General features: G+C 40.6%; 1 protein-coding gene across 2 annotated transcripts in view; it reads left to right on the top strand.

The window, feature by feature from the left end:
• Positions 1–22,799, top strand: part of mib1 (MIB E3 ubiquitin protein ligase 1) — a 220,688-nt gene extending 197,889 nt beyond the window's left edge. The window contains exons 16-21 of one of the 2 annotated variants that reach the window (XM_072467454.1): positions 5,841–6,022; positions 7,919–8,111; positions 8,801–8,879; positions 10,749–10,835; positions 16,264–16,364; positions 18,897–22,799. In XM_072467454.1, the coding sequence (XP_072323555.1) occupies positions 5,841–6,022; positions 7,919–8,111; positions 8,801–8,879; positions 10,749–10,835; positions 16,264–16,364; positions 18,897–19,037 (783 nt within the window). In that variant the 3' untranslated portion in view covers positions 19,038–22,799. Of the gene's footprint in view, positions 1–5,840; positions 6,023–7,918; positions 8,112–8,800; positions 8,880–10,748; positions 10,863–16,263; positions 16,365–18,896 lie in introns of both variants that reach the window. The other variant, XM_072467453.1, reaches the window with a different exon arrangement.
• Positions 22,800–23,858: the final 1,059 nt, after the last annotated feature.

Here is a 23,858-nt window from a genome sequence, read left to right as displayed (position 1 = left end):
ACAGTACAACCCACTGTGCTACTGTGTTGCCCACTTAGTTGGGAGAGAAAGCTTCCCAAACCCCCCAGAACTCGACAGCGCACAGGTCGCTCCGGCTTAAACCTAAAACTGGGGAGCAGCCGAGAGCGATAATCGCAAAGCTGCACCAGTACCAGGACCGGGAAAAGATCCTGAGGTGGGCCCAACAGACGAAGTCATGCTCGTGGGAAGGGCACAGAATCAGGATCTATCAAGACAGTGGGGCTGGCCAGACAAAGAGAATGAAAGTGGAGGACGAACCGAGGACAAGGACTGTAATGTGGACTATGTTTTTGCGCGGGACTATGCTGCCTCGTTTTTGGTTTGAAGCTGGGAAACAGAGAAGGAACCGAGAATAGGAGAAGCAGGAATTGGGGCGAGGTAAAGGATGGAGACAGGTAGGCAGAACCATGACAGGGCTATATCAGCACATGGAGGGGAGCCACCGTACTAGTGAGGAGGGCTAGCACGGGAAGGCAGCCAGTGATGGGAGGACGAATTGGGGACAGAAGTGGGGTAGGTACTCTGGAGCGAAGCACCGAACAGGGCCAATTCTACCTCCTCCTGCACAAGGCTCAGCCTCATGCAGTTCAAAGTGGTGCACGGAGCACACCTGACCGGAACCCGAATGAACAGGTTCTTCCAAGAGGTGGAGGAGAAAAGTGAACGGTGTCAGAGGGGCTCGGCCAACCACACCAGCATGTTCTGGGCTTTCCCCAAACTTACTGGGTTCTGGTCAGCCTTCTCCGAGGCAACGTCCAAGGTTGTCGGAGTGAGGGTGAAGCCGTGCCCAAAATGTGGCAATCTTCGGGGTATCCGAGCAGCCAGAACTACACATGGGGTAGAGGGCCGATGCCCTAGCTTTCACATCCCTAATCGCACATTGAAAAATCCTGCTCAGCTGGCGATCAGCAGCACCACCCACAGCTGCAGACAAGCTAGCTGACCTCTTGGAATTTCTCCACCTGGAGAAGATTAAATATGCAATTCCGAGGAAGGCTTCCTAAATGCAAGGGGGCAGTTTGTCAACCTGTTCCAGAACCTTATCAAGGCCAGCAACAATGAGTAGACAGGGAAACTGGAAAGTTAAAAAGAAGAGTCACAGAGAAAAGAAAAGAAAGATGAGGAGGCAAACCAACCCCAGCCCCCCCCCTCCCCACAGGAGAAACACAGCCAGAGCCGACGGGGGGGGGGGGGGGGGGGAAGGAAAGGTGGGGCGCAGAAGTGGGGAACGCACCCCCAGACCAACTAGGAAGGGCATAAGGGGGGGTGGGCGGCAGGGAGGGGCGTTCTGGGGGGGGGGTGGACTGTACACCGAGTCGGATGGTGGCAGACTGTATATAGAAAAATTCAAGAGAAAAGGACACGCCTTTATGTATTGTACAATAAATGAACACGAACTGCAATGTATATAATTTTTGAAAATACCAATAAAAAGATTTAATTAAAAAATATATATATTTTTCTTCGAGGTTGTTTTGCCAATACTGTATTCTTGACTCTTCCACCATTGGAAACAGTTCCCTCCTAAATACTCTGTCCAGACTACCATGATTTTGAATGCCTCTAACAAACCTCTCAACCTCCAAGGTTCGCTCATCTATCTTCATAATTGAGGTGTCTTAGCACAGGAACCATTTTTGTGAAATCTTTTCTGCACACTTACCAATGGGGGTGAGACCAATGCCTTCATATCCTGTGTTAAGAATTGCGTAAAATTAAGATAAAGAAATGAAATTGAGATAAAAGAAAATAAAACGGAGATGTCTGAAGAGGGATCAGCACGTTGGCGCAGTGGATAGCACTGTTGCCTCAACGCCGAGGCCCCAGGTCACTGTCCGTGTGGAATTTGTACATTCTCCCCGTGTCTGCATGGGTCTCACCCCCACAACCCAAAAAGATCTGCAGGCTAGGTGAACTGGCCACGCAAAATTGCCCCTTAATTGGAAAAAAGGAATTGGGTACTCCAAATTTATTTTAACATTTTTTTAAAAAGAGATGTCTGAAGAGATGTTGGGGTGCAAATTAGCATATCAGTGAGAAAAGCAAGTGTTTACCGCGGTAACTAGAGGAAAACACTGGAGGGGAGTATCGTAAAGGTAACTTCAAAGTGGAGAGATCAGGGGCGTCATTCTCCGACCCCCCGCCGGGTTGGAGAATCGCCGCGGGCTGCCGTGAATCCCGCCCCCGCCGGTTGCCGAAGTCTCCGGTACCGGATATTCGGCGGGGGCGGGAATCGGGCCGCACCGGTTGGCGGGCCCCCCCGCTGGATTCTCCGGCCCGGATGGGCCGAAGTCCTGCCGATAAATTGCTAGTCCCACCGGCGTGGATTAAACCACCTTTTGAACGGGGGACAAGGCGGCGTGGGCGGGCTCCGGGGTCCTGGGGGGGGGCGCGGGGTGATCTGGCCCCGGGGGGTGCCCCCACGGTTGCCTGGCCCGCGATCGTGGGGGCACTCTTTCCCTTCCGCCTCCGCCACGGTCTCCACCATGGCAGAGGCGGAAGAGACTCCCTCCACTGCGCATGTGTGGGAAACTGTCAGCGGCCGCTGACACTCCCGCGCATGCGCCGCCCGGGGATGTCATTTCCGCGCCAGCTGGCGGGGCAACAAAGGCCGTTTCCGCCAGCTGGCGGGGCGGAAATTCCTCCGGCGTCGGCCTAGCCCCTCAATGTTGGGGCTCGGCCTTTGGGGCGGCGCGATGCCTGTCTGATTGGCGCCGTTTTGGGCGCCAGTCGGTGGACATCGCGCCGTTTCGGGATAATTTCGCCCCAGGAAACTAACACACATGTAAGTCGACTTCACAGGGTGGATAACATCAAAGGGAAACATGGCATATCCATAGCACAATGACTGGGGGAAAAGGGAGACAGAGACAAGCATAGACACAGCTGCAATCAACCACACCCAGCTGTAGAAAGAATCACCTGAAACCAGGTTATTGCTAAACATACAGCTGGTTAAGATTAAAACTTGAACCAAGCAGATTTCACCTTCACTGAAACTGAAGAGGGCTTTCCTAAATGTGGCTACATAACCTATGCGTGGTAATTATTTGCTGGATTTAGCTCGGAGAGTTATATAATATTTGTTGTTGTTTGGCAGCAAAGCGGTGTCTCAGTTTCAGGGAACGTAGGTAGTATGTATAGCCATTAGTGTGCTTGCGTGTTGTAGTCTATTTTAGTCCTCTCAATAAATATTCTTTATTATTGTTCACACAACGACTGGTTTATTTGTTCCTGGTTCACATATTTTTAAATAAATATCTTTATTGTCACAAGCGGGCTTACATTAACACTGCACTGAAGTTACTGTGAAAAGCCCCTACTCGCCACATTCCGGCGCCTGTTCGGGTACACAGAGGGAGAATTCAGAATTCTCAGCTGGTATGGGAATTGAACGCGTGCTGCTGGCCTTGCTCTGCATCACAAACCAGCTGTCTAACCCACTGAGCTAAACCAGCCCCTCTCAGTATACCAAGTTGAAAATATACAACATTAAGAACCAGGGTTCCAAGTTACACTTATGGTTTTGTGGTACTCTTATGTTCAACATCAGTGGGGTTCTTAACATCTTCCTGAAGCATGGCATCCAGAGTTGGACATCGTACTCGTGTTGAGGCCAGCCAATGTTTTATAAAGCTTCATATAACTTCCTTGCATTTGTACTCTCTCTGTTCATTAAGCCCAGTAATTCATCTGCCTTCTAAAGTTTTTTCTCAACCAGACCTGCACATTCATCTCCAAATCCCTCTGTTCCTGCACCTGCTTTAGGATTGTGGTTTATATCATTGGGTTTATATTGCCGTCCCTTATTCTTCCTGCCAAAATGTATAACTTCATATTCCTCTGTATTTAAGCTTCACCTGCCACGTGTCCCCCAATTCCACCAGCCCCTTTGTCATCTTGGAGTCTATCACTATCCTCCTCACAGTTCACAATACTTCCAAGTTTTGTATTGTCAGACTTTGAAATTGTGCTTTCGACACCCAAGTCCAGATTGTTAATTTGTTAATTTAATGGTGCCTTGAAATTGACCCAAGGGAATCCTGCAATATATCTTCTTGCAGTCTGAGCAACAACTTGTTCACCCCATTTGTTTTTTTTATCATTTAAGCCAACTTTGCATCCATGGTGCCATGGTCCCTTTTGGTCCATGGTTTAACCTTTGCTAGTGAACCTGTTATGAGGCATTTTATCTAGCACCCTTTGAAGTCCACGCACATCACATTAACCGCATTATGCTTATGAAGCCCCTCACTTCAACAATGAACGCAATCAGATTGCTTAAACCTGATTTGCCTTTAACCAGTCCATGCTGCCTTAATTATCCACATTTGTCCAAGGAAATTAATTTTGATTTGGATAATCATTTCTAAAAACCTTCCCAGCATTGATGTTAAACTGACAGGCTATGTTTATCCTTGCAACCTTTTTGATAAAAGAGGTAACATTTGCAATTCTCTAGCCCTCTGGCACCACCCCCGAATCTCAGGAGGATTAGAAGATTACGACCGTAGCCTCTACAATTGCCACCCTTATTTTAGTATCCTTCTATGAATCTGATCCGGTGCGGTAACTAATCAAGGCAGTCCTTTTAATACTTCCTCTTTATCAATGTACAGCCCATCAGTGTCGGATACCTTCATTAATTACAACTACAGCAGAATCTTCTTCCTTGGTAAAGATACAAAGTAGTTATTTAGAACTGCAGCCATTCCCTCTGTCTGAAGGTGTGAATCCCCTATTTGGTCCTTAATGAGCCGTTTCCCATTTTGCCATTGTTTTATTATTTCGATGGCTAATGATGACTTTAGAATTCCCTTTCATGTTGACTGTCAGTCTCTCCTCATGGTCTCTCTGCCTTTCTGATTTCTTTTTTGCTTCCCCTTTGAACTTTCTATTTTCAGCCTGTTTCTCAGTTGGATTATCATCCTAACACCTGTCATATACAATTTTTTCTGCTTAATGTTTAACCTAATCAAGGACACAATAATCTATCCAATTGGCAGATTAACTTTGTTCCTATTTCTTTTTTGCTTCCCCTTTGAACTTTCTATTTTCGGCCTGTTTCTCAGTTGGATTATCAACCTAACACCTGTCATATACAATTTCTTCTGCTTAATCTTTAACCTAATCAAGGACGCAATAGTCTATTCAATTGGCAGATTAACTTTGTTCCTATTTTAACTGGGTGTGATATTTGCAAAGTTTTATGTGGCAGTTTTAAATTCCTAAAAGTATATTTTTCCCACAGTAATAGGGATAGTGGCATGACTTGTTTTACATTGCAGATTTTCTTATCTGAATTGGGTATACAAATCATACTGAAATACAATTCTATCTGCTTTCAGTAGTGAAGAATCTTGGTTTACAATTATTTGGGTGATGAAACAATAACGCTGCCGAATATGAATGCACGTTATTTCACACAAAAGCCCAGCCTAACTTTTATCTGCACAATGGAATTTTTTCAAACTTAAACCTGAGATTGTGCCAATGATGCCGTATTTTGAATTTTAATTGAGATTTCTCTTAACATGAGCCCACAAACTTAGCAAATGAGAAATTGGTGGCATAACACTCTTCAAATGTACTATGATTGTTACAACTGAGTCGATAACTAAAGTTGTAGGAAATTATTATAATTTATCTTGTAATGCAATGCAAAATTGGATACATCTTCAATGTACTATTTTTCAAATAATTCTGCATGTGGTCTGTGAAAAGATTTTTTGTCTGCAGCTTTTTTAAGATATCTCCAAACATTTAGCACTTTGATCATACAGGTATGTTTTGTGAAAACTTGTAATCTCTTTCCTTAGTTACTGATGGGCCTCGGGACACAAGGAGCTGATAAAAAGAGTGCTGCTTCTATTGCTTGTTTCCTAGCAGCAAATGGAGCAGATCTTGCTATTCGCAACAAGAAGGGACAGTCACCACTTGATCTTTGCCCTGATCCAAACCTCTGTAAGGTCCTTGCAAAATGCCACAAGGAGAAAGTCAGGTTTGTATACCAATATTAGTTAGATATAGTTGATGTCACAGGGTTAATTAATTTGTCAACTTAACTATAATAGTTTTAAATATTTGCGATGCTTAATTATTTTTGTAAAAAAAAAATCAACTATTTTTGTTGTTGTAGCAAACATATGTGTATGTAATGATTTGGACAAGCCGTTAAACCTATTGAGTGGTAGTGGGTTAAGTGCTCAGTAATAACGATAAAAACTTGTCATTGTACAAGTGTTGCAAGGTTGTAACCCTTGTTCACAAATCAAATTTGATTTGCTTTTTGTGTGGACCCATCCATATATTGCATATAATGAAACCTATAAAAGCATCTTCTTGGTATAAAGAATTAATGTACCTGTGGGCTTTGTCATGGTGAGTAATGGGACATATATTTGTGATTGTGGTTCATTTCATAGGAAGGTTCTAATTTTGCCCAGGCCATTTTGGGAGAGACTATTCGTTGACAAGCAATTAGGAAGGCAAATGGTATGCTGGCCTTCTTTGCAGGAGGATTTGTGTGCAAGAGCAAGGATTTCTTGCTGCAGCTGTACAGGCCCTTGGTGAGATCACACCTGAGTATTGTGTGCAGTTTTTGTCTCCTACTAGCCATAGACTGAGTGCAGCGAAGGTTAACTAGACTGTTACCTGGGATGCAGGATTGTAGTACAAGGAAAAATTGTTTCGACTAGGCCTGTGTTCAGTGGAATTTAGAAAAATAAGAAATCTCCTTGAAACATAAAGATTCTGACAGGGTAGGACTGACTGAATGCAGGGGCATTGTTTCCTCTGGAGATGAGGAGTAGCTTCTTCAGTCAAGAATGTGGTGAACCTGTGGAATTCTCTGCCACAGAAGGCTGTGGAAGCAAATCACTGAATATATTTAAGAAGGAAATCGATTTCTAGACTCTAAAGGTTAAAGGGTATGAGGAGAGCGTGGGAGTATGAGATGCAGGATCAGTTGTGCTCATGTTGAATGGCAGAGCAGGCTCAAAGGGCTGAATGGCCTAGTTCTATATTGTGTAGGGTATTTTTTTCTTGTAAGTATGTTTGTTGTATAAGTAGGGTAAATATGGGTGAGCCCCAGTGTTAAATGCCATAACAGCACAAGTTGCAGATCGCATTTCAAATGCTTTTAAAATTCCTAACATGTTGTATTTTCTGAAATCTCGGTGCCAATTAGTACATGCCTTAGAGAGACTAAGATCAGAAAATAGTGAATTTGTGTACACTTAATATTTTTGAAAGAAGTCGGCTCAATGGGCTGATGTGGTGATTTGCTGAACTATGCAGACCAGAAAGGTCTCATATTTGTTCTCTGCTCTGTGTTGAATTAGCTAATCTCAGGAGGCAATGGAAGTACTACAGTCAGGAGGCAATGGAAGTACTACAGTTGCTGTTTGTTCCCCTCAGATGGGGAGTGGGAAATTCGGCATCTGCCAGTTTTCTCACTAACTTCGGTTTGCTGTTGGCTGGCCTGGCCTGTTGTACTGCAAGTTTCCTTTAAGATCAAAGTGCAACTGCGCATGTACGCAGCATAAAGGGAAATGTTGCTTGTGGTTGGCCTGTCTGTGCTGTATAGGGAACATTCTCCTGCCCAGCAAAGAGGGAACACTGCAGATTACTGTCCATTGGAAGTGTACATGTCAAGATTCATAAATAAACAAAAATCACTGGACAAAGTACATGAGGACAAATCTGATCCAAAGGCCAGTATCTTCAAAAGAGTCGGGGTTGAGAGCTGGACAATTAAATGATTGCTGAGAAGCACCGAGCATACTTTTCTACTTAATTTGACTTGAATTTTAGGATTTGATTTTCACATTTGATCTCAACAGGGAGCTGATTCAATTATAATTGGTATATAAAATTGATGTTTTCCTTATTCCAGTGGACAGGTGGGATCACGTAGCCCTTCTATGATTAACAATGACACAGAAACTTTGGAAGAATGCATGGTTTGTTCAGACATGAAACGCGACACTTTGTTTGGACCTTGTGGACACATTGCGACTTGTTCTCTCTGTTCACCACGTGTTAAAAAATGCCTCATCTGTAAAGACCAGGTTCAGTCTCGAACAAAGGTAAAAACAAAATACATGTCCTTTTTTTCAAACCCCTCACTTCTTTCTCAATTTCCCTGGATCCTCTACTTTTGTGATGGTATGAGAGTTATGAAGTCCCACCAGTTTGCTGCTCTTGAGTTGAACCTTGGTGGTAGATGCATTAGGGGATCTGGTATGTGAGGATGAACTGATACCTGTCCATCCTTTCCTAAATATGTATTCACTTTGCTACTTTCTGTCTCCCCTCTTCTTCTCCCCAATCCACATTTTTCCCTCAATCTGATTTTGCCATTTTCTGCATTTCGCCATTCCATATTTTCTGTCCCTTAATGTGAATCAAGTTGAAATTTGGTTGTATTGAGTATACAGGGACAACTCAATTCTTGGTGGTTTAATCTGATCCAAAGGCCAGTATAACTGCATAACTTTATTTATTTATTTTTTATTACTGACATACATTTAGTAGGTGTATGCACTTTTGCACCTAATTGTGCTTTTAATTGTTTATTGCATTATGTTGTTACAAACTGTCATATTTTACATTCTTTTCTTGGCCCATCTTTGATGCAAACATTAACTCTATGACAATCTGAGTAGAAGTTGCAGGGCGTTAGAAACTATGTTGTTTTGAGCTAGTTTGTAAAAAAGGAATTATTGGTAAATTTTTTATTTTCAGACTAACATGAAGTGTGTTTTATTACCCACAGATTGAGGAATGTGTAGTATGTTCTGACAAGAAGGCAGCAGTGCTTTTTCAGCCTTGTGGTCATATGTGCGCCTGTGAGAGTGAGTGTAATGAATTTAATTCATCATGCTTTGAATTTACATTTTCTGATATTTGCTTCTAGGGAACATTTTGCTTTTTCACTGAAGTTTCAAAATCTGATGTGATCACAGCACACAATTAACCTCTGGAATGGTTATGTGCAGATCCTTACATTACTACTTCAGTGCATATTAGCGGAATAATGTAAATAGTGCATGAACGCAGGCCAAATTTTGTCTCTTCATGGACAATTCAAATAAAATGCTTCATGAATAATATCAGTATGAATTTAATTAAAATTTTTGTTTAAATAAATTTGATGAAAGTGCCATTGGGTGCAACCATGATTATATTGAATGGCGGAGCAGCCTTGAAGGGCCGAATGGCCTACTTCGGCTCCTATTTAGTATGTACGCATGTATGTTTGTACATTCTAAATTAAGGTGCCACTGTCATCAAACATTCAAAGCTGGTTATTGAAGAGTGCCTGATGTGCCCAAGTGTAATTCCAAGTTTAAGTTGATATGCAGCCTAAAATTATGTTAATAACTTGGAATTTCTATGAAGTTTGGTCTGTTTGACTTACTCTCTGAACTGAGGCTGCCAGCAATCTGATTCACAAAATCCAGCCACTCTGTTGTATTTGTTTTATTCATTCTCCTTCACCTGAATATTGTGGGCTTGGAATTTCCTTCGTTTTATTGGTCAGGAAATCCTGAAGCAGAACAATAAAATCTCCCAAGAATTCCAAGAATGAATTGGAACATGGATTTAAATATTGTGTAGCCCCAAGATTCCATGTTAAGTGCTCAAGTTGTCCAATGCGACCAGCTTTGATTCAGCTGGTTTAAACCTTTAAACTCCTTTTACTGGTCTTGTGATTGTTCACTTGGACAGCCCACACCCAGTGTGCACTGGCGTTCCATTAAATTTGACGAGCCTAATGTTTAGGCCTCTCAAGCATCCTATGAAGTATTCATTTGGGCCCTAACATCTGTTTAAGGAGCACTTGGGAATCTGTGCTGGGCCTGACTTGCTCTGCTGCCAAGATTTGTTTGTGAAGGCACTTCAGAAAATACTGTTGAAATACAAGTGGTAGGTAATACATTTTGGATTAATAAATATTCAACTGAATTCAGAAATTGAAATTGTAAATTGTTTTATTCATTGTTGATCATTTGTAAAATGTATTATTTGTTGTAGTGCAGTTTTAAATATAACGGTGTAATGATCCACTTAATTCAATTTTCTTTCCCCAGGATCAATATATTTTCATCAGGTTAAACTAAGCTTTCAATAGCACAAACACTGGGAATTGTTCTTTTCATAATTTATAAAGGTCAGAGGATGGGAATTCTGAGGCTGGTAACTCACCTCCTGACTTCCCAAAGACTTCCACAAAACATAAGTCAGAGGTCTGGTGGAATATTTATTACTTGCCTGGATTAATGACACCATCCAGGACCAAGGCTCATTCAACTGCACCCTCCATACCCTCAACGTCTACCACCTTGAAGAACAAAGGTAGCAGATGTATGCAAGATCCCCTCCAGACCACCCTGAATTGGAACTATATCGCCATTCCTTGAATGTGGCAGAGGCACAATCATGGAACGAGCTGAGGCGAGCTGTACGATTAGAAGTGTCATCTTTGGATGAGTTGCTAAACCTAGGCTCCACATGCTCTCTCAGGTGAACGTAAAAGATCCCACGGCAATATCTTGAAAAAGATCTCACGTCTTAGTCAAAATTTATCCTTCAGTCAGCATCACAAACGCAAGTCATTAAAATATTACTATTTGCTGGTCACAAGCACTTTGGGGCATCCGGTGGTTGTCAAAAGCTCAATGTAAACATAAGTCTTTTTTATTATTTTTAAACATTCTCAGATTGTGCAAGCCTAATGAAAAAGTGTGTTCAGTGCCGGGCTATAGTGGAGCGAAGAGTGCCTTTTATCATGTGTTGTGGTGGGAAAGGTACGGAAGATTACAATGATGACCTTAGTGAGTGACTTCTTATCATCCATCTTTTAAATTTTCTTATGATTTTCATTACATTTAATTCTAGATTTTTTTTCAACCGATTGTATGCATGAGAATTAATTTGTACAATTAATCCCATTTTCACTCGTGTGACATCCTGTTTTAATGTATAAATGAGACCGACTTGGTTACTATGTTATCAAATGGTGAAAAAAGTCAAGTCCAAACTAGAAGAGCAAAATCAGTATTTTTTGTGACAGGAAGAATACAAGGCTGGAATTGGCTGATTTAAATACACAATACACAATACATCACAAAATCACTACAGTGAAGAAGGAGGCCATACTGCTCATGATCCTCTGAAAGAGCACCCTACATTGGCCCGCTCCCCCAACCTATCCCCATAACCCTACCTAACCTTTTGGACACTTAGGGGCAGTTTGGCATGGCCAATCCACCTAATCTGCACATCTTTGGACTGTGGGAGGAAACCGGAGCACCCGGAGTAAACCACGCAGACACGGGGAGAATGTGCGAACTCCACACAGTCACCCAAGGCCGGAATTGAACCCGGGTCCCTGGAGCTGTGAGGCAGCTGTGCTATCAACTGTGCCATCGTGGAGTCATGCCACTATATCGCCATTCCTTGAATGTGGCAGAGGCACAATCATGGAACGAGCTGAGGCGAGCTGTACGATTAGAAGTGTCATCTTTGGATGAGTTGCTAAACCTAGGCAATATCTTGAAAAAGATCTCACGTCTTAGTCAAAATTTATCCTTCAGTCAGCATCACAAACGCAAGTCATTAAAATATTACTATTTGCTGGTCACAAGCACTTTGGGGCATCCGGTGGTTGTCAAAAGCTCAATGTAAACATAAGTCTTTTTTATTATTTTTAAACAATTTTAAATAATTTTAAAAAAAAAGATTTCTGCAAAGTTTTATAACCGATAAGGGTACCAAGTGACTATGATAGGCTTCTACGTTTAAATGCAGAATCTGGGTTATTCAGTTCTAGTGGCATCAGAACTAAGTTTAACTTGTACTTATCCATCGCCTAAAAATGTACATGACCTGTGGAGGTCTGTTGTTGGTAAGCAAAAATGGGAACCAGGGCTATTTTAAAAAAAATTTCCCCCTCCTCCCTTAGCCTTGATTCTGTGTTGTAATTTTATAGCTGCATGTTAAATCTTGAATCTACTCACTTCCAGCAAAAAGGTTATATCATATTTTGCTCATTGTATCAAAGATGAGGGGTAATTTTCTGCTTTTCTGCTCAAGCTATAGTACAGTGCATGCCAGGTATGCCCACCAGAATGTGGGATCTGGAGAATGGTATGCTCTTGAATGGAAATCGGAGACAGGCTGTGTAACATGTACTACCCTTTACAATAACGTATTCTGACATATACTCCTGTTGTGTGCTACTCTGCACCTGGAAGAGTGGATATGTAATTTGAGAAAGGTTTGTAGTACTACCTATCACAACCACTAGATGTCATTTAATCATTTAGAAATATATATTTTAAAATGTATCTCTTATCTGCACATTAGGGTTTGAATCATAATGGAACCTATATGTCAAAATTGGTTATCAACCATGTACTCCACTATACTCCTGACAACCTAAAATAATTTTCTACCACATAGGTATATTTCATGATTATAAGTAAATAATGTTCAATAATAATAATTGTTTGACATCATAATCTGCGTACACTTCTGTGGGTATTCCTTGTGAAAATTGCACTTGTGCTTTCTTTTGTCTCGTAAATTGCTGCTCCCATCCCCTGCAGCCAATCTCATTGTGGCTTCTCCTTGACCACATTATCCGGTACAGTATTAATACTGTTATTGCCACAAATTACAAATGAGTGCTATTTTTATCATGAGCTAGATGATGTACTATGTAGTGTCTCATGCAGATTAACCTAGTTTTCCAGGTTTTTCATTGCTCTTGGATTCATTCCCCATAGATTTTATTTAACCACTTATTGACCAGACAACAAGAGATGCAAGTTGTTGGCATCTCTTCACTCCAGTGTCACCATTGATTCAACAACATTACCACACCTTGCATTTATATAGCACCTTTAACGTAGTAAAATGTCTCAATGAACAGTCAGTTTTCTATTCTGACCTGAGATCTATTTCCTCTCTCCAGCTGAGTTCCTGTTATGTGATGTTACATCTGCCATGACAGGGTTCTTTTTAAAAAAAAAAAAAAAAAATTCCATCAGTCTCCACTGAAAATAATCATCCAGCCCTCTGATGACACCCCATCTCATGCATAAAAGTGTGCTTCAAAATTAATCAACAGTTTTTTTTAATAGAATGCTGTCCAACTGCTGTCGCTAGTTACGTATGATGTGGTCACAACTTGCCTTGAATCTTCCAGTCACCACCTTACAGAAGAAAATGTAGCATTTTAGCATGGAAATGATTTTGGCAGATGAAAATTTAAATCACTCAATTCTATTAAATCACTATTCTATTAAATTTGTTTTTGATAACTTCTTTCATTATTTTACCAGATTGATAAATACGTTAGCTGTCAAAAATGCTGGTGCATTTTAAAATGTTATTCTGGAGACCTGCATATTAGATGCTTCCACCCCAGAACCTGAATTTATGCCCAGTCTAAATTAATTTATACTCAACAGTAAATGTCATTGGGAAATTCAAGCTATTTACTGTGAACATATTACATAAAACTATCTACAATTTAACTGATTGGAAATTGTGATTTGAGGCCGTAAAAATTGGAGAGTGACATGATGGACTTCAGACTCGAATACAGCACTATGCTTCGTTACAAAATTAAAATAAAACCTAACTGTGAGCTGCAGCCTACTACTAAATCAGGATGGGATAAAGGTACAGCGGCCCAAGCAGCCCTGCAGAGCCTCCCTGACTAATAATCTGGTGCTAGCTCTAAATTGGGTGAGCTGCCCGGCAGACTTGTCAAGTGACACCATGACTTATCATAGAATCATAGAATTTACAGTGCAGAAGGAGGCCATTCAGCCCATCAATTCTGCACTGGCTCTTGGAAAGAGCACCCCACCCAAGCCCACACCTCCACCCTATTCCCATTACCCAGTAACCCCACCCAACTTTGCAATTTTGGACACTAAGGACAATTGAGCATGGCCAATCCACCTTACCCGCACATCTTTGGACTTTGGGAGGAAACCGGAGCACCCGGAGGAAAGCTACGCTCACGGGGAGAATGTGCAGATTCCGCACAGACAGTGACCCAAGCCGGGAATCGAATCTGGGACCCTGGAGCTGTGAAGCAATTGTGTTAACCACAATGCTACCGTATTCTCTCCAAATCATACTTAGTAGTCAATGTCCAAGACTCCTTTGATACCATCCCTAGGTCCGTCTTATTTTACTGGCAGAACAAACCTCTTGGAGCTAATGCACAGAAGTATACAGCTGGGTTTGTGGTGAGGTTGGTTTAAGTGTCCTTGGAAGACTCAGCATTTGAACATAGGAATTAGAGTAGTATGCAATTCAGCCTTCGAGACTGCTCTGCCATTCAGTCAGATCATGGCTGATTCCTTCGTGGTCTCAAATCCACCTCCTTACCTGTTCCCAGATCCCTTTAATGCTCTTTTTATCAGAAATATATCTATCTCCTTCTTGAAACCATTTAATGATTCAGACTCCACCACATTATAGGGCAGCGAGTTCCACAAATTCACCACACTCTGCGAGAGGTAGTTCCTCCTCATCTCAGTTCTAAATCTACTGCCTCTCAACCTATATCTGTGACACCTGATTGCTTCCTGTTATATTTGGGAAAGGAAAGCTTGCACTGATTATTACGTCCTGCTCGCCCTAAGTTGATGAATTCAGTTATTTTCCATGGAGGAAGCACCGCAGGTAACAAGACATACAGTGTACTCTATGTGGGTCTCTTCAATGTCCCATCACCAAGAATGGGAACCACTGACATTACTGGCTGAATCCTATAGAATAGTATCCCTACTGTGCAGAAGGAAGCCATTCGGCCTATCGAGTCTGCGCTGACCCTCTGAAAGAGCACTCTACCTATGCCCATCCCCCCTCGATCCCATAACCCCACCTAACCTTTGTACACCAAGGGGCAATTTAGCATGGTCAATCAACCTAATCCGTGCATCTTTGGACTGTGGGAGGAAACCCATGCAGACACGGGGAGAACGTGCACACTGCACACAGACTGTCACCCAAGGCTGGAATTGAACCCAGGTTCCTGGCGCTGTGAGGCAGCAGTGCTAACCACCGTGCCACCCAGAAGAATGGTTTGCAGGGCTCGCCTGGGATTTGAACCCAGGACCTGTCGTATTTTATTGCAGTGGAAACCCCTAAGCGAGAATCATACCCCTTGGCCAACGAGCCAACTGCTCTAGTTGGTCTCAGCCACCAGATTCGGCTTGCGGGTGGTGAGAGAACCGATACGAGGGTATACCCTACTTGAACCCTCCCTCACCAATCTACCTTTGCAGATGTGCCTGCCCATGACAGCATTGTTGGCCTGACCTCTGGAACAGTTCTTGTGGGATCCCCAGCACTTGCCCACCTCTGAGACACTGTCCACCGCATCATTTGACATTACCTCTACCTGCAGTAGAATAGGTTAACACAGCTCAAAATTGGGCACCTGTGAGGCACTGAAGGCCATCAGCAACAACGGACCTGTTTTCCACTACAATATATAACCTTGTGGCCTAGCAGATCCCCACTTCTCAGACACTCACAAGCCAATTGAACAAATTGGTTCAAGCAGCATTCTGTTGGAAGAGTTGGGTGCCAACCAACGGATGCAAAGGGGACAAATGGAGCCGATGAAGGATTTTTGTAATCCTGCATGGAGAAATGGAAATTTATTTGGGACACTAGGGAATAAATGGGAGTTAAAGAATCTTTAGTCGGGCAGCATGGTCGGCACGGGCTTGGAGGGCCGAAGGGCCTGTTCCTGTGCTGTACATTTCTTTGTTCTTTAAGAGCAATGAGAGGAAGCTTTTGTCAATCAATACTGGACTGGCAGGACCTTTACCATGTTAATGCACAGGTGTTAAGGAATGAAGTGAAGCAGTAGAAAGGCTTTCATTTGAGTACTGGGAGATGAGTGAAGACAGTGAGTACATTTAAGCCCATGAAAACCTTTATAAAACAGCACGAAGCTGAAAATGAATACTTTTAAAAGGGAAATTTATATAAACACCGTTGGATGAAGTCCAGGCATTAATACAGTGAAATTATAGATAACTAAGTGAAGAAGTGTCATTTCAGTGTTTAACTTGTTACCAAATTAATTTTTGTAGATGCTATTTGATTTGATCATTGGCAGTCATATATTTCCTTGGAGGTTAAACTATTGAAAAGCCATCTTGAAATTCTTAGAGCAAAAGTTTCCTTCTGTTGCAGGTAGTGGAAACATTACTCCTCTTCAACGAGACAAGGACAATACTAACGTCAATGCAGATGTACAGAAGCTCCAGCAACAGTTACAGGATATCAAGGAACAGGTAAAATGCTGCTCAAATTGAAAAATGATTTCAATCCACTTTCCGCTTTGAGAACTGAACAGAAACCAAACACTTGAGATGGATGATAACTAAGAGCATCCTGTAACAGACTAAAAATGTACCTTTATTATGCTCATATTTTGTAAAAAAATACAGGTAAAGTGGTTGAGGAGCCAGTTACTTTACCAACTATTTTTTCTGAGTTCAGCTTCAGTCCTTATTGTTTTGCAGGTACGCCATTCTTCCAAATAGATAGCTTTGGCAGAAATAGCAGTATTTTAATTCATTACCTATAATTTAAACAACAGAAATAAACAATTTGGCCCAGTTAGTTTGAATACTGAAGTTTTATTGCAGGACGTGGGCTTATACTTAATTATTCATGTGGATTATAACAATTTTTCTTGGTCTTTTGCTCCTCACTCATGTGTATGCATGCACACGCCCCTCACTCACGCACGCACTCTCGCCACTTGTGCTCAGGTGAACACACTCTTGCACATAGTCACTCTCATGCGCAGTCTCACGCGCAGTCTCTCACGGGCGCGCTCCCCCTCTCATTGGCGTGCTCTTCCCCTCTCACGGGAACGCTCTCCCCCTCTCACGGGGACGCTCACGCCCTCTCGCAGGCGAGCTCTTCCTCCCTCATGGGCGCGCTCTCCCTCCTCCTCGCCCGCGCTTCCCCTCCTCCTCGCCCGCACACCCCCTCCTCCTCGCCCGCACACCCCCTCATCCTCGCCCGCGCTCCCACCTTCTCGTGAACATGAAGATCTGCAGTTCCAACTGTGGAAACACCAGTGTTCATGTAGTGGTCATGTGACACAATACATTATACCATGTATTTTGTGGTGAACTTGGATTATTTTGGCTGATGCTCATGAGGACTTTCTTGTAACTGCTGTTTCCCTCTCAAGGACTAAACCATGTGGTCACTTATTATATGTTATAAAACCAAGGCCTTGACATATGAAGGAGGGGGACAATAATTAAAGTCTCTGGCTCCAAGATGACACTTTTGGCAATAGAAGTTTATATTTGGGTCAATACTCCTGTGTATATGCAGTCATTCATTAACTGAACTTGGCACACTAACAACACCAGGACACTTGATGATTGATCCCCCCGTCCCAGCTCATAAATAGGGTGTGGATAGCAATAGTTTTGTAACAGATAACCCTGCAAGCCAGGTAACATAGTCTGAACTGGATAAGCAGTGGGTCTCACCATCCTGACTTGGAAATATATTGCCATTCCTTCACTGTCAACGAGTCAAAACCTTGGAACTCCCTCCCTAATAGCACTGTGTGTGTATCTACACCACATGGACTACAGCGGTTCAAGAAGATAGCTCACCACCACCTTCTCGAGGGCAATTAAGGGTGAGCAATCTATGAATGAATAAAAAAGACAACTTACCGGTGTAAGTTAATGTGTCATGTTAACTTGTTAAATTTTAACAGCGTGAGAAGTCTCTACAATATAGCTATTGCTGTCCTGCACCTGAAATGTCTGTAACTAACAAGGCTGTATACCCAGTTCAGTGCTCGGAATTACATATTCCAATTCGGACAAACAGAAGCTTCACCTGTGTGGATTTCTCTGTACCTTAGTTGGGAGATTCTTAAAGAAATGTAGAATTGAAGCTTTTGCTGGCCTTGTATGTAGTAAAAGGCCACTAGTAGCCATATGTGCTTCAGCACTTTTCCAAAATATTTTTACTCCAATCGTATAACAGTTTAGAATTAAAATCACCGGCACGGTATGTACAGAGATACGCATTTCTGAGAAAACCTGGACATGATATGATTGCTGCATGCCCCTGTTTTATTAAGGCTCTTTAGTGTAAAGTTATATTGTCTCTTTTGACTACAGTACCATTGTTGAGTAAGTTATTTTAAAATTTAAATAGCCAATTCTTTTCTTTCCAACTAAGGGACAATTTAGTGTGGCCAATCCACCTACCCTGCACATCTTTGGGTTGTGACGGTGAGACCCACGCAGACACAGGGAGATTGCAAACTCCGCACGGACAGTGACCCGGGGCCAGAATCAAATCCGGTTCCTCGGCACATGAGTCAGCAGTGCCAACCACTGTGCCATCATGCCGCCCACATTGCCCAAATGTTTGAGGCAGACATTCAGTTGGTTTGTCTAAAGATGGTGTGGGGTTAGCTTGGTTTACTGCTTACACCTTGCCTCTGAGAAGCACTTTCATACTTTTGAAGCAATTTGAATGCACCAAACAATAGAATGTACATTTCTGTAACACGGTAAAGAACTACTTAGTAGTTCAAACTGAGCTAATTTAATATGTCTTGAGAAAATACCTCATTCAGCTTCCATAGTTCTAACTTTTTTATATGCAACAGAATTTCTGTTGTGCACAATCACTTTGGTATAACCCTAATAGATATCAATAAATATGATATTGTACAAGACCGAACTGCAGTGTAATGTGTCAAAATACTCACAGGGTATTACATATTCTGAAGTAGCGATAGTCATTGGTAATTTCGGTGTTTTCTGTTTCAGACTATGTGTCCTGTATGTTTGGATCGCTTAAAGAATATGATCTTCCTCTGCGGACATGGGACATGTCAGCTTTGCGGTGATCGAATGAGTGAATGTCCTATCTGCCGCAAAGCCATAGAACGCAGGATTCTCCTGTATTAAACAAAATATTGTGTGAATACAAAGCAGAGCACTACAACAGCCACACCTGTATCATATTTACAAATAAATTATTTTGGGTAGTTCTTTTCTGATTTGGGCTTTGATAGTTGGATTCTTAATTCTGTAGTCTTTTTCCTGTCATAATGCTACAATATGGTAGATCTTAAATTTATCTGCATATTTCTGCATCAGCAATCATCAAAAACCTTTATTGATAAGATCTGCTTTGAGAGAGTGTATCAGCAATCAAAAACCTTTATTGATCAGATCTGCTTTGGAGAGAGTGAGTGTATCAGCAATCATCAAAAACCTTTATTGATAAGATCTGCTTTGGAGAGATTCTACCAGCTCTAAGCTTAGCTGCTGATGCATTTGATTGTATTCCTATGGTAGATGGAGGCCACTTTGGCTTAAAACAAAAAAACAGTAAATAAGGTCTTGCTATCTACCAACAGAAAAAGGTATTCATCACTTCTTAAAATTTCACTTCAGTTTTCAAAAACATTTTCCTTCAGCCTTATTTAGTTATTTTTCTGTATTTAATGGGCTTAGCACAATTAGACAATTATTACAATTTAGACCTCATCAGCTAAGACTAATTTTCTGCACATGTATATAAAAGCAAATTACTGCGGATGCTGAAATATGAAACAAAAACAGAAAAAACTGGACAATCTCAGCAGGTCTGACAGCACCTGTGGCAAGAAAAGAGACAAGGTTTTGAGTCTGGATGACTCTTTGTCAAAGATGAGCTTTGACAGATGCTGTCAGACCTGCTGAGATTGTCCAGTATTTTCTGTTTTTGTTACACACACATGTAACCAGTTTCTTCTAAAGTTCAGCATCTTGGGTGTAAAACATATTAAGTTAAGTTGGCTTTATAATTCAGAATTCACCGATATACACCGCAACAGAAGGTCAATATCAATAACAGCCCTAGAGGAATTTCAAATAAAAAAAATCATTAACTCAAATGTATTGTTTAAGCTGAATAATACTTCAGAAAATTAACTGGGTGCTATCCTGTATAGTGTGGGAAATTTTAAACAGTTAAACCGGACTTTGTACATGCTATGGAATTTTAATACTACCGTATTCTCATCAATTTTACTACAAAAAACTCATCCATTATAAGAATACCTTTATTTGTAATACAAAACATTTTGTAGAGTGTCCTCCAAAGGAATGAAATCGGCTGTGTCTAGAATGCCTAGATTTGGTAGTCTCTTGACATTTATCAAAATTCGGGACAGATGTTAAAGTAGTGGTTCTTTAGATTGAATTTCAAATCAGTAAATGTAAGAGGACGTGCAACAGTGTGCGCTGCAAAATTAAGAAAATAGATTTGAGGTTTATCGTAATTCAAATTGAAAGGGGTTGAAAATTTTGCTAGTCAGAATTTAAGGTGCTTGGTTGGTTGTGGGGGTGGGAGTCAACACTCTGAACTGACAGGAAATAGTTTGAAATCTATAAATCCATATGCTAAATTATACTGTTAATTTCTGGAGGTATTTAATCCCATATATATTTGCATGTTCAGGTGTATTAACATACTTTCAATTCTAATCATGGATACATTGATCATCATAGAGCTATTGGTGTTTGACTTATTTACAGGTTTTAGGTACATGCCTGTGCCAAACAGCATCTCTACATAACCTGACTAAAATCAGGAGCTCGATGTAGAATTATAGTTAGTCCAAATCCCAACTAGCAATGCTGTAATGCATCATGCACCCATACATTTGCACCGCTGGGCTGTTCAGTGATGAATTTTAATCACAAACTAACTTACCTGTGTAGTCAGTTCACTGTGGCTCTATGACTTTTAAGGAAGAAACATATTTTTTAAACATGTAGGAATATGCTTATGAAATTTAGTTGGGATGGATAATTCGGGACCACGCTTTTGACTTGTTTTGTATGTGGTTTCCTAATGCTGTTTGTACATTTTGGCTCCAACCCAACTGAATTCTATCCTTTGACAATGCATTGTTGGGATAATCATGTGGGCATTGATATATTTGATTTTTTAGATTCATGCAGCTTGGTTATTACTTATCTGCTGAAATAGAAAATTACATCTTGGGGATCCAACACAGGCTTCTAAGCTTCATCCATATGGAATGGAGTAATTGTGAATCAAAATGACAACTGGCAGGATAAGTTATGCATATTGAGGAAAGTGATTAGGAAAAAATTCTGAAACAGAATTGGAAGCTGTTGACAATTAAATAAGCTGGCATTTATATATAAAATTGCTAAATTGTTTCTATTTTTAAGTCTCTGGAGTTACAAACTTTCTTAGTTTCGCTCTCACAGACCATGACAGAGAGCTCACATTGAGAACATTGCTAGTGTTATTTTCTTGAATTTATTTTGAAATCAAAAGCTTTTTCCAACTGAAATGCTTAGCATCAGATTGCAAAGCTTACTAATGTTGTGATTTGTGAAATGCAAGATGAAGCTTTGTCCACTTAAAGCCTGGATACATCTTCTTGTCTTACTAATGTTTAAGCTTTTATATTTTGGTATCTGCTAAATAGAAACTTGCATGTTACTGATTTTTCTTAAGTTTTAAATTAATTACATTTTTCGGTAGTACTTTAATGCAACCTCTCAATTGTTTTACAGTAGCACAATAAAATGGTTGAATATCGTATTAATTTCCATGTAAAATAGTTGCAAATTTAGTCCGTGATTACAAGAAAATTTGTACAATAATATTTCTTGTCATATTTCATAATTAAAATTAATGATTTAAGATACCCGTTCTAAACTCTTGGCTCTGCTTGATAACCTGAAGTCAAGGAAACCTCAACTTTTGAATAGTCTGTGATAGCCATAAATGCCTCTTATTAGCTGATTACTATTATTGAAAGATTGACAGCATTTCAACTATTATCCACGGTATTTGGATGTGTTCTTTCGAATGCTGGAGTGGGAAAATAGCCCATCATCCATAGCTCTGTTGAGCCTAAATGTTTGTCTGCAGTCCGGGCAAGGAGGAAAAGGACAAGGAGAGAGTAAAGAAGGAAATCCCAGTGTTTACTGTGTCTCTTTTACTTACAATAGGATTCTGTCACATGATTGGTGAAAATTGAGATAAATTACATTTTGTAAACTATAAGCTTTGTATTAATTTTGAGTTTGCTTTGCTTTTTGTGTGGATGATTCATCAACAGTGAAACTGACTGTGGAACAAGATTAGCTGCCTTGTATTTATCTTATTTATTTAATACTTTGCTTTAATAGCCAGTGACATAGTACTTTTTCTGTTATTTTCCGACAGTAAGTCTCTTGCACTAATAACAACTTACATTACTTTACTCTTATGATAGAATAAACCTGTGTGTAAAGTTGGTAAGTCATTTTTAGCTTACTGGCTATTCATTATAATGTAGTAGGTAGAGTTGCTTATAATTATATAATGAAGTTTTTGTAATGTTTTCATATTTTGTCATTAAAATGCTGGTTACTAATGGATAAGTGGACATTTCCGTTTCCCCCCTACCTATTGAGATGAATGTTTTTGTTGCCTTTGTCTTTTGTTTTAAATGGAAAATTATCCCCTTTTAACTCTTAGTATGCCTTAGTTTCTGAGGCAAAGTCGGAGAACTTGCTCATTAAAGGGGCTGACCAAATTGTCTGCACTCATCTTTTGTTATGCTGTATATTGTCTGAATGCAACTCTATTGTGCTTTGTCATTGAAAGTTACTCCACCACATCAAAGCTTTAGAAATAAAGACTCATTTATATTTCTTGGTTAACTTGCCTGAAATGATTTAAAGTTTAAGAATAAAGTGAACCTTTCAAAACTAAACACAGACATGACCAGCACTGCTCCGTCATCACTGGTGCAGAATCTAAGTAGTCTTGATGTTCAGCTAAACCCACAGGAAGAATGTGGGTTTTAAAATATGCCGTTGAGGATTGGTGATGTCCCTCTTTGCATGGGATGTACTTGGGTATAATATGGATAAAGGTTGTTTGAATCAAAACAGGATTTTTAAAAAAAAATTATGTAGTGCAGCATGCTTTAATTTTATATGATTTCAATTATTTCCCCTGTGAGATTCCCTGTATTTATGAACATTGTTTTAAATTACTTTCTTATACATCAAGCAAACGTGCATGTCCTTGTTTTAATTATACCTCCCATCGTAGTATATTATGTTAGGAGATTACAGCATGTCCAAAAAAAGAAACCATTACACCATTTCTCTCATATTAATATAAAGTTGTGACATTTTACATATCAGTAGCCTTTTGATTACTTACTATCGTCTGAATTTTCTGAAAGATCCACTTTGAACATTATCTTTTGTTCACCCTCTGTATATCAGTTTGTTAACATAATGCTAATTATTTGCATGTTAAGTGGATTAACTGGATACTTCGATGTAGTTATGGCAAAGTATGATTTTGCTTTTGAAGTACTTAATTTGGAACAATGTTTTAAATTCATGTAATTTAGAATGTAGTTTGTTATAGGTTAGTGTGAATTTGATTACTATTGTTTGCAATAAGGCCACGTTATTGGGATGTAATCTGTTTACTTTAACAGCTGTGAAGGTCCCACACAATTAATTTGACCAGTCAGCTCATTTCTTCTGGCACAGTTCCACAGCACAACAGTTTCTGCAGTCAGAACCAGTGAGCAAGGTCATATTGATGAGTAATGTGGGAAAACTTAGACTGATGGAATAGTATATATTTTTTCATTGTGTTATAAGACCATGGGCGTAATTTTACCAAAACCCCGCCAGTGTGTTCAATGTTGCAGGGTTGGGGGGGGGGTGGATTTGGCTGAAGGCCCA

This window comes from Scyliorhinus torazame, chromosome 11 (assembly GCF_047496885.1).
Source record: "Scyliorhinus torazame isolate Kashiwa2021f chromosome 11, sScyTor2.1, whole genome shotgun sequence".
NCBI classification, from domain to species: Eukaryota; Metazoa; Chordata; class Chondrichthyes; order Carcharhiniformes; family Scyliorhinidae; genus Scyliorhinus; species Scyliorhinus torazame.
This window is presented reverse-complemented; position numbering and strand designations above follow the sequence as displayed.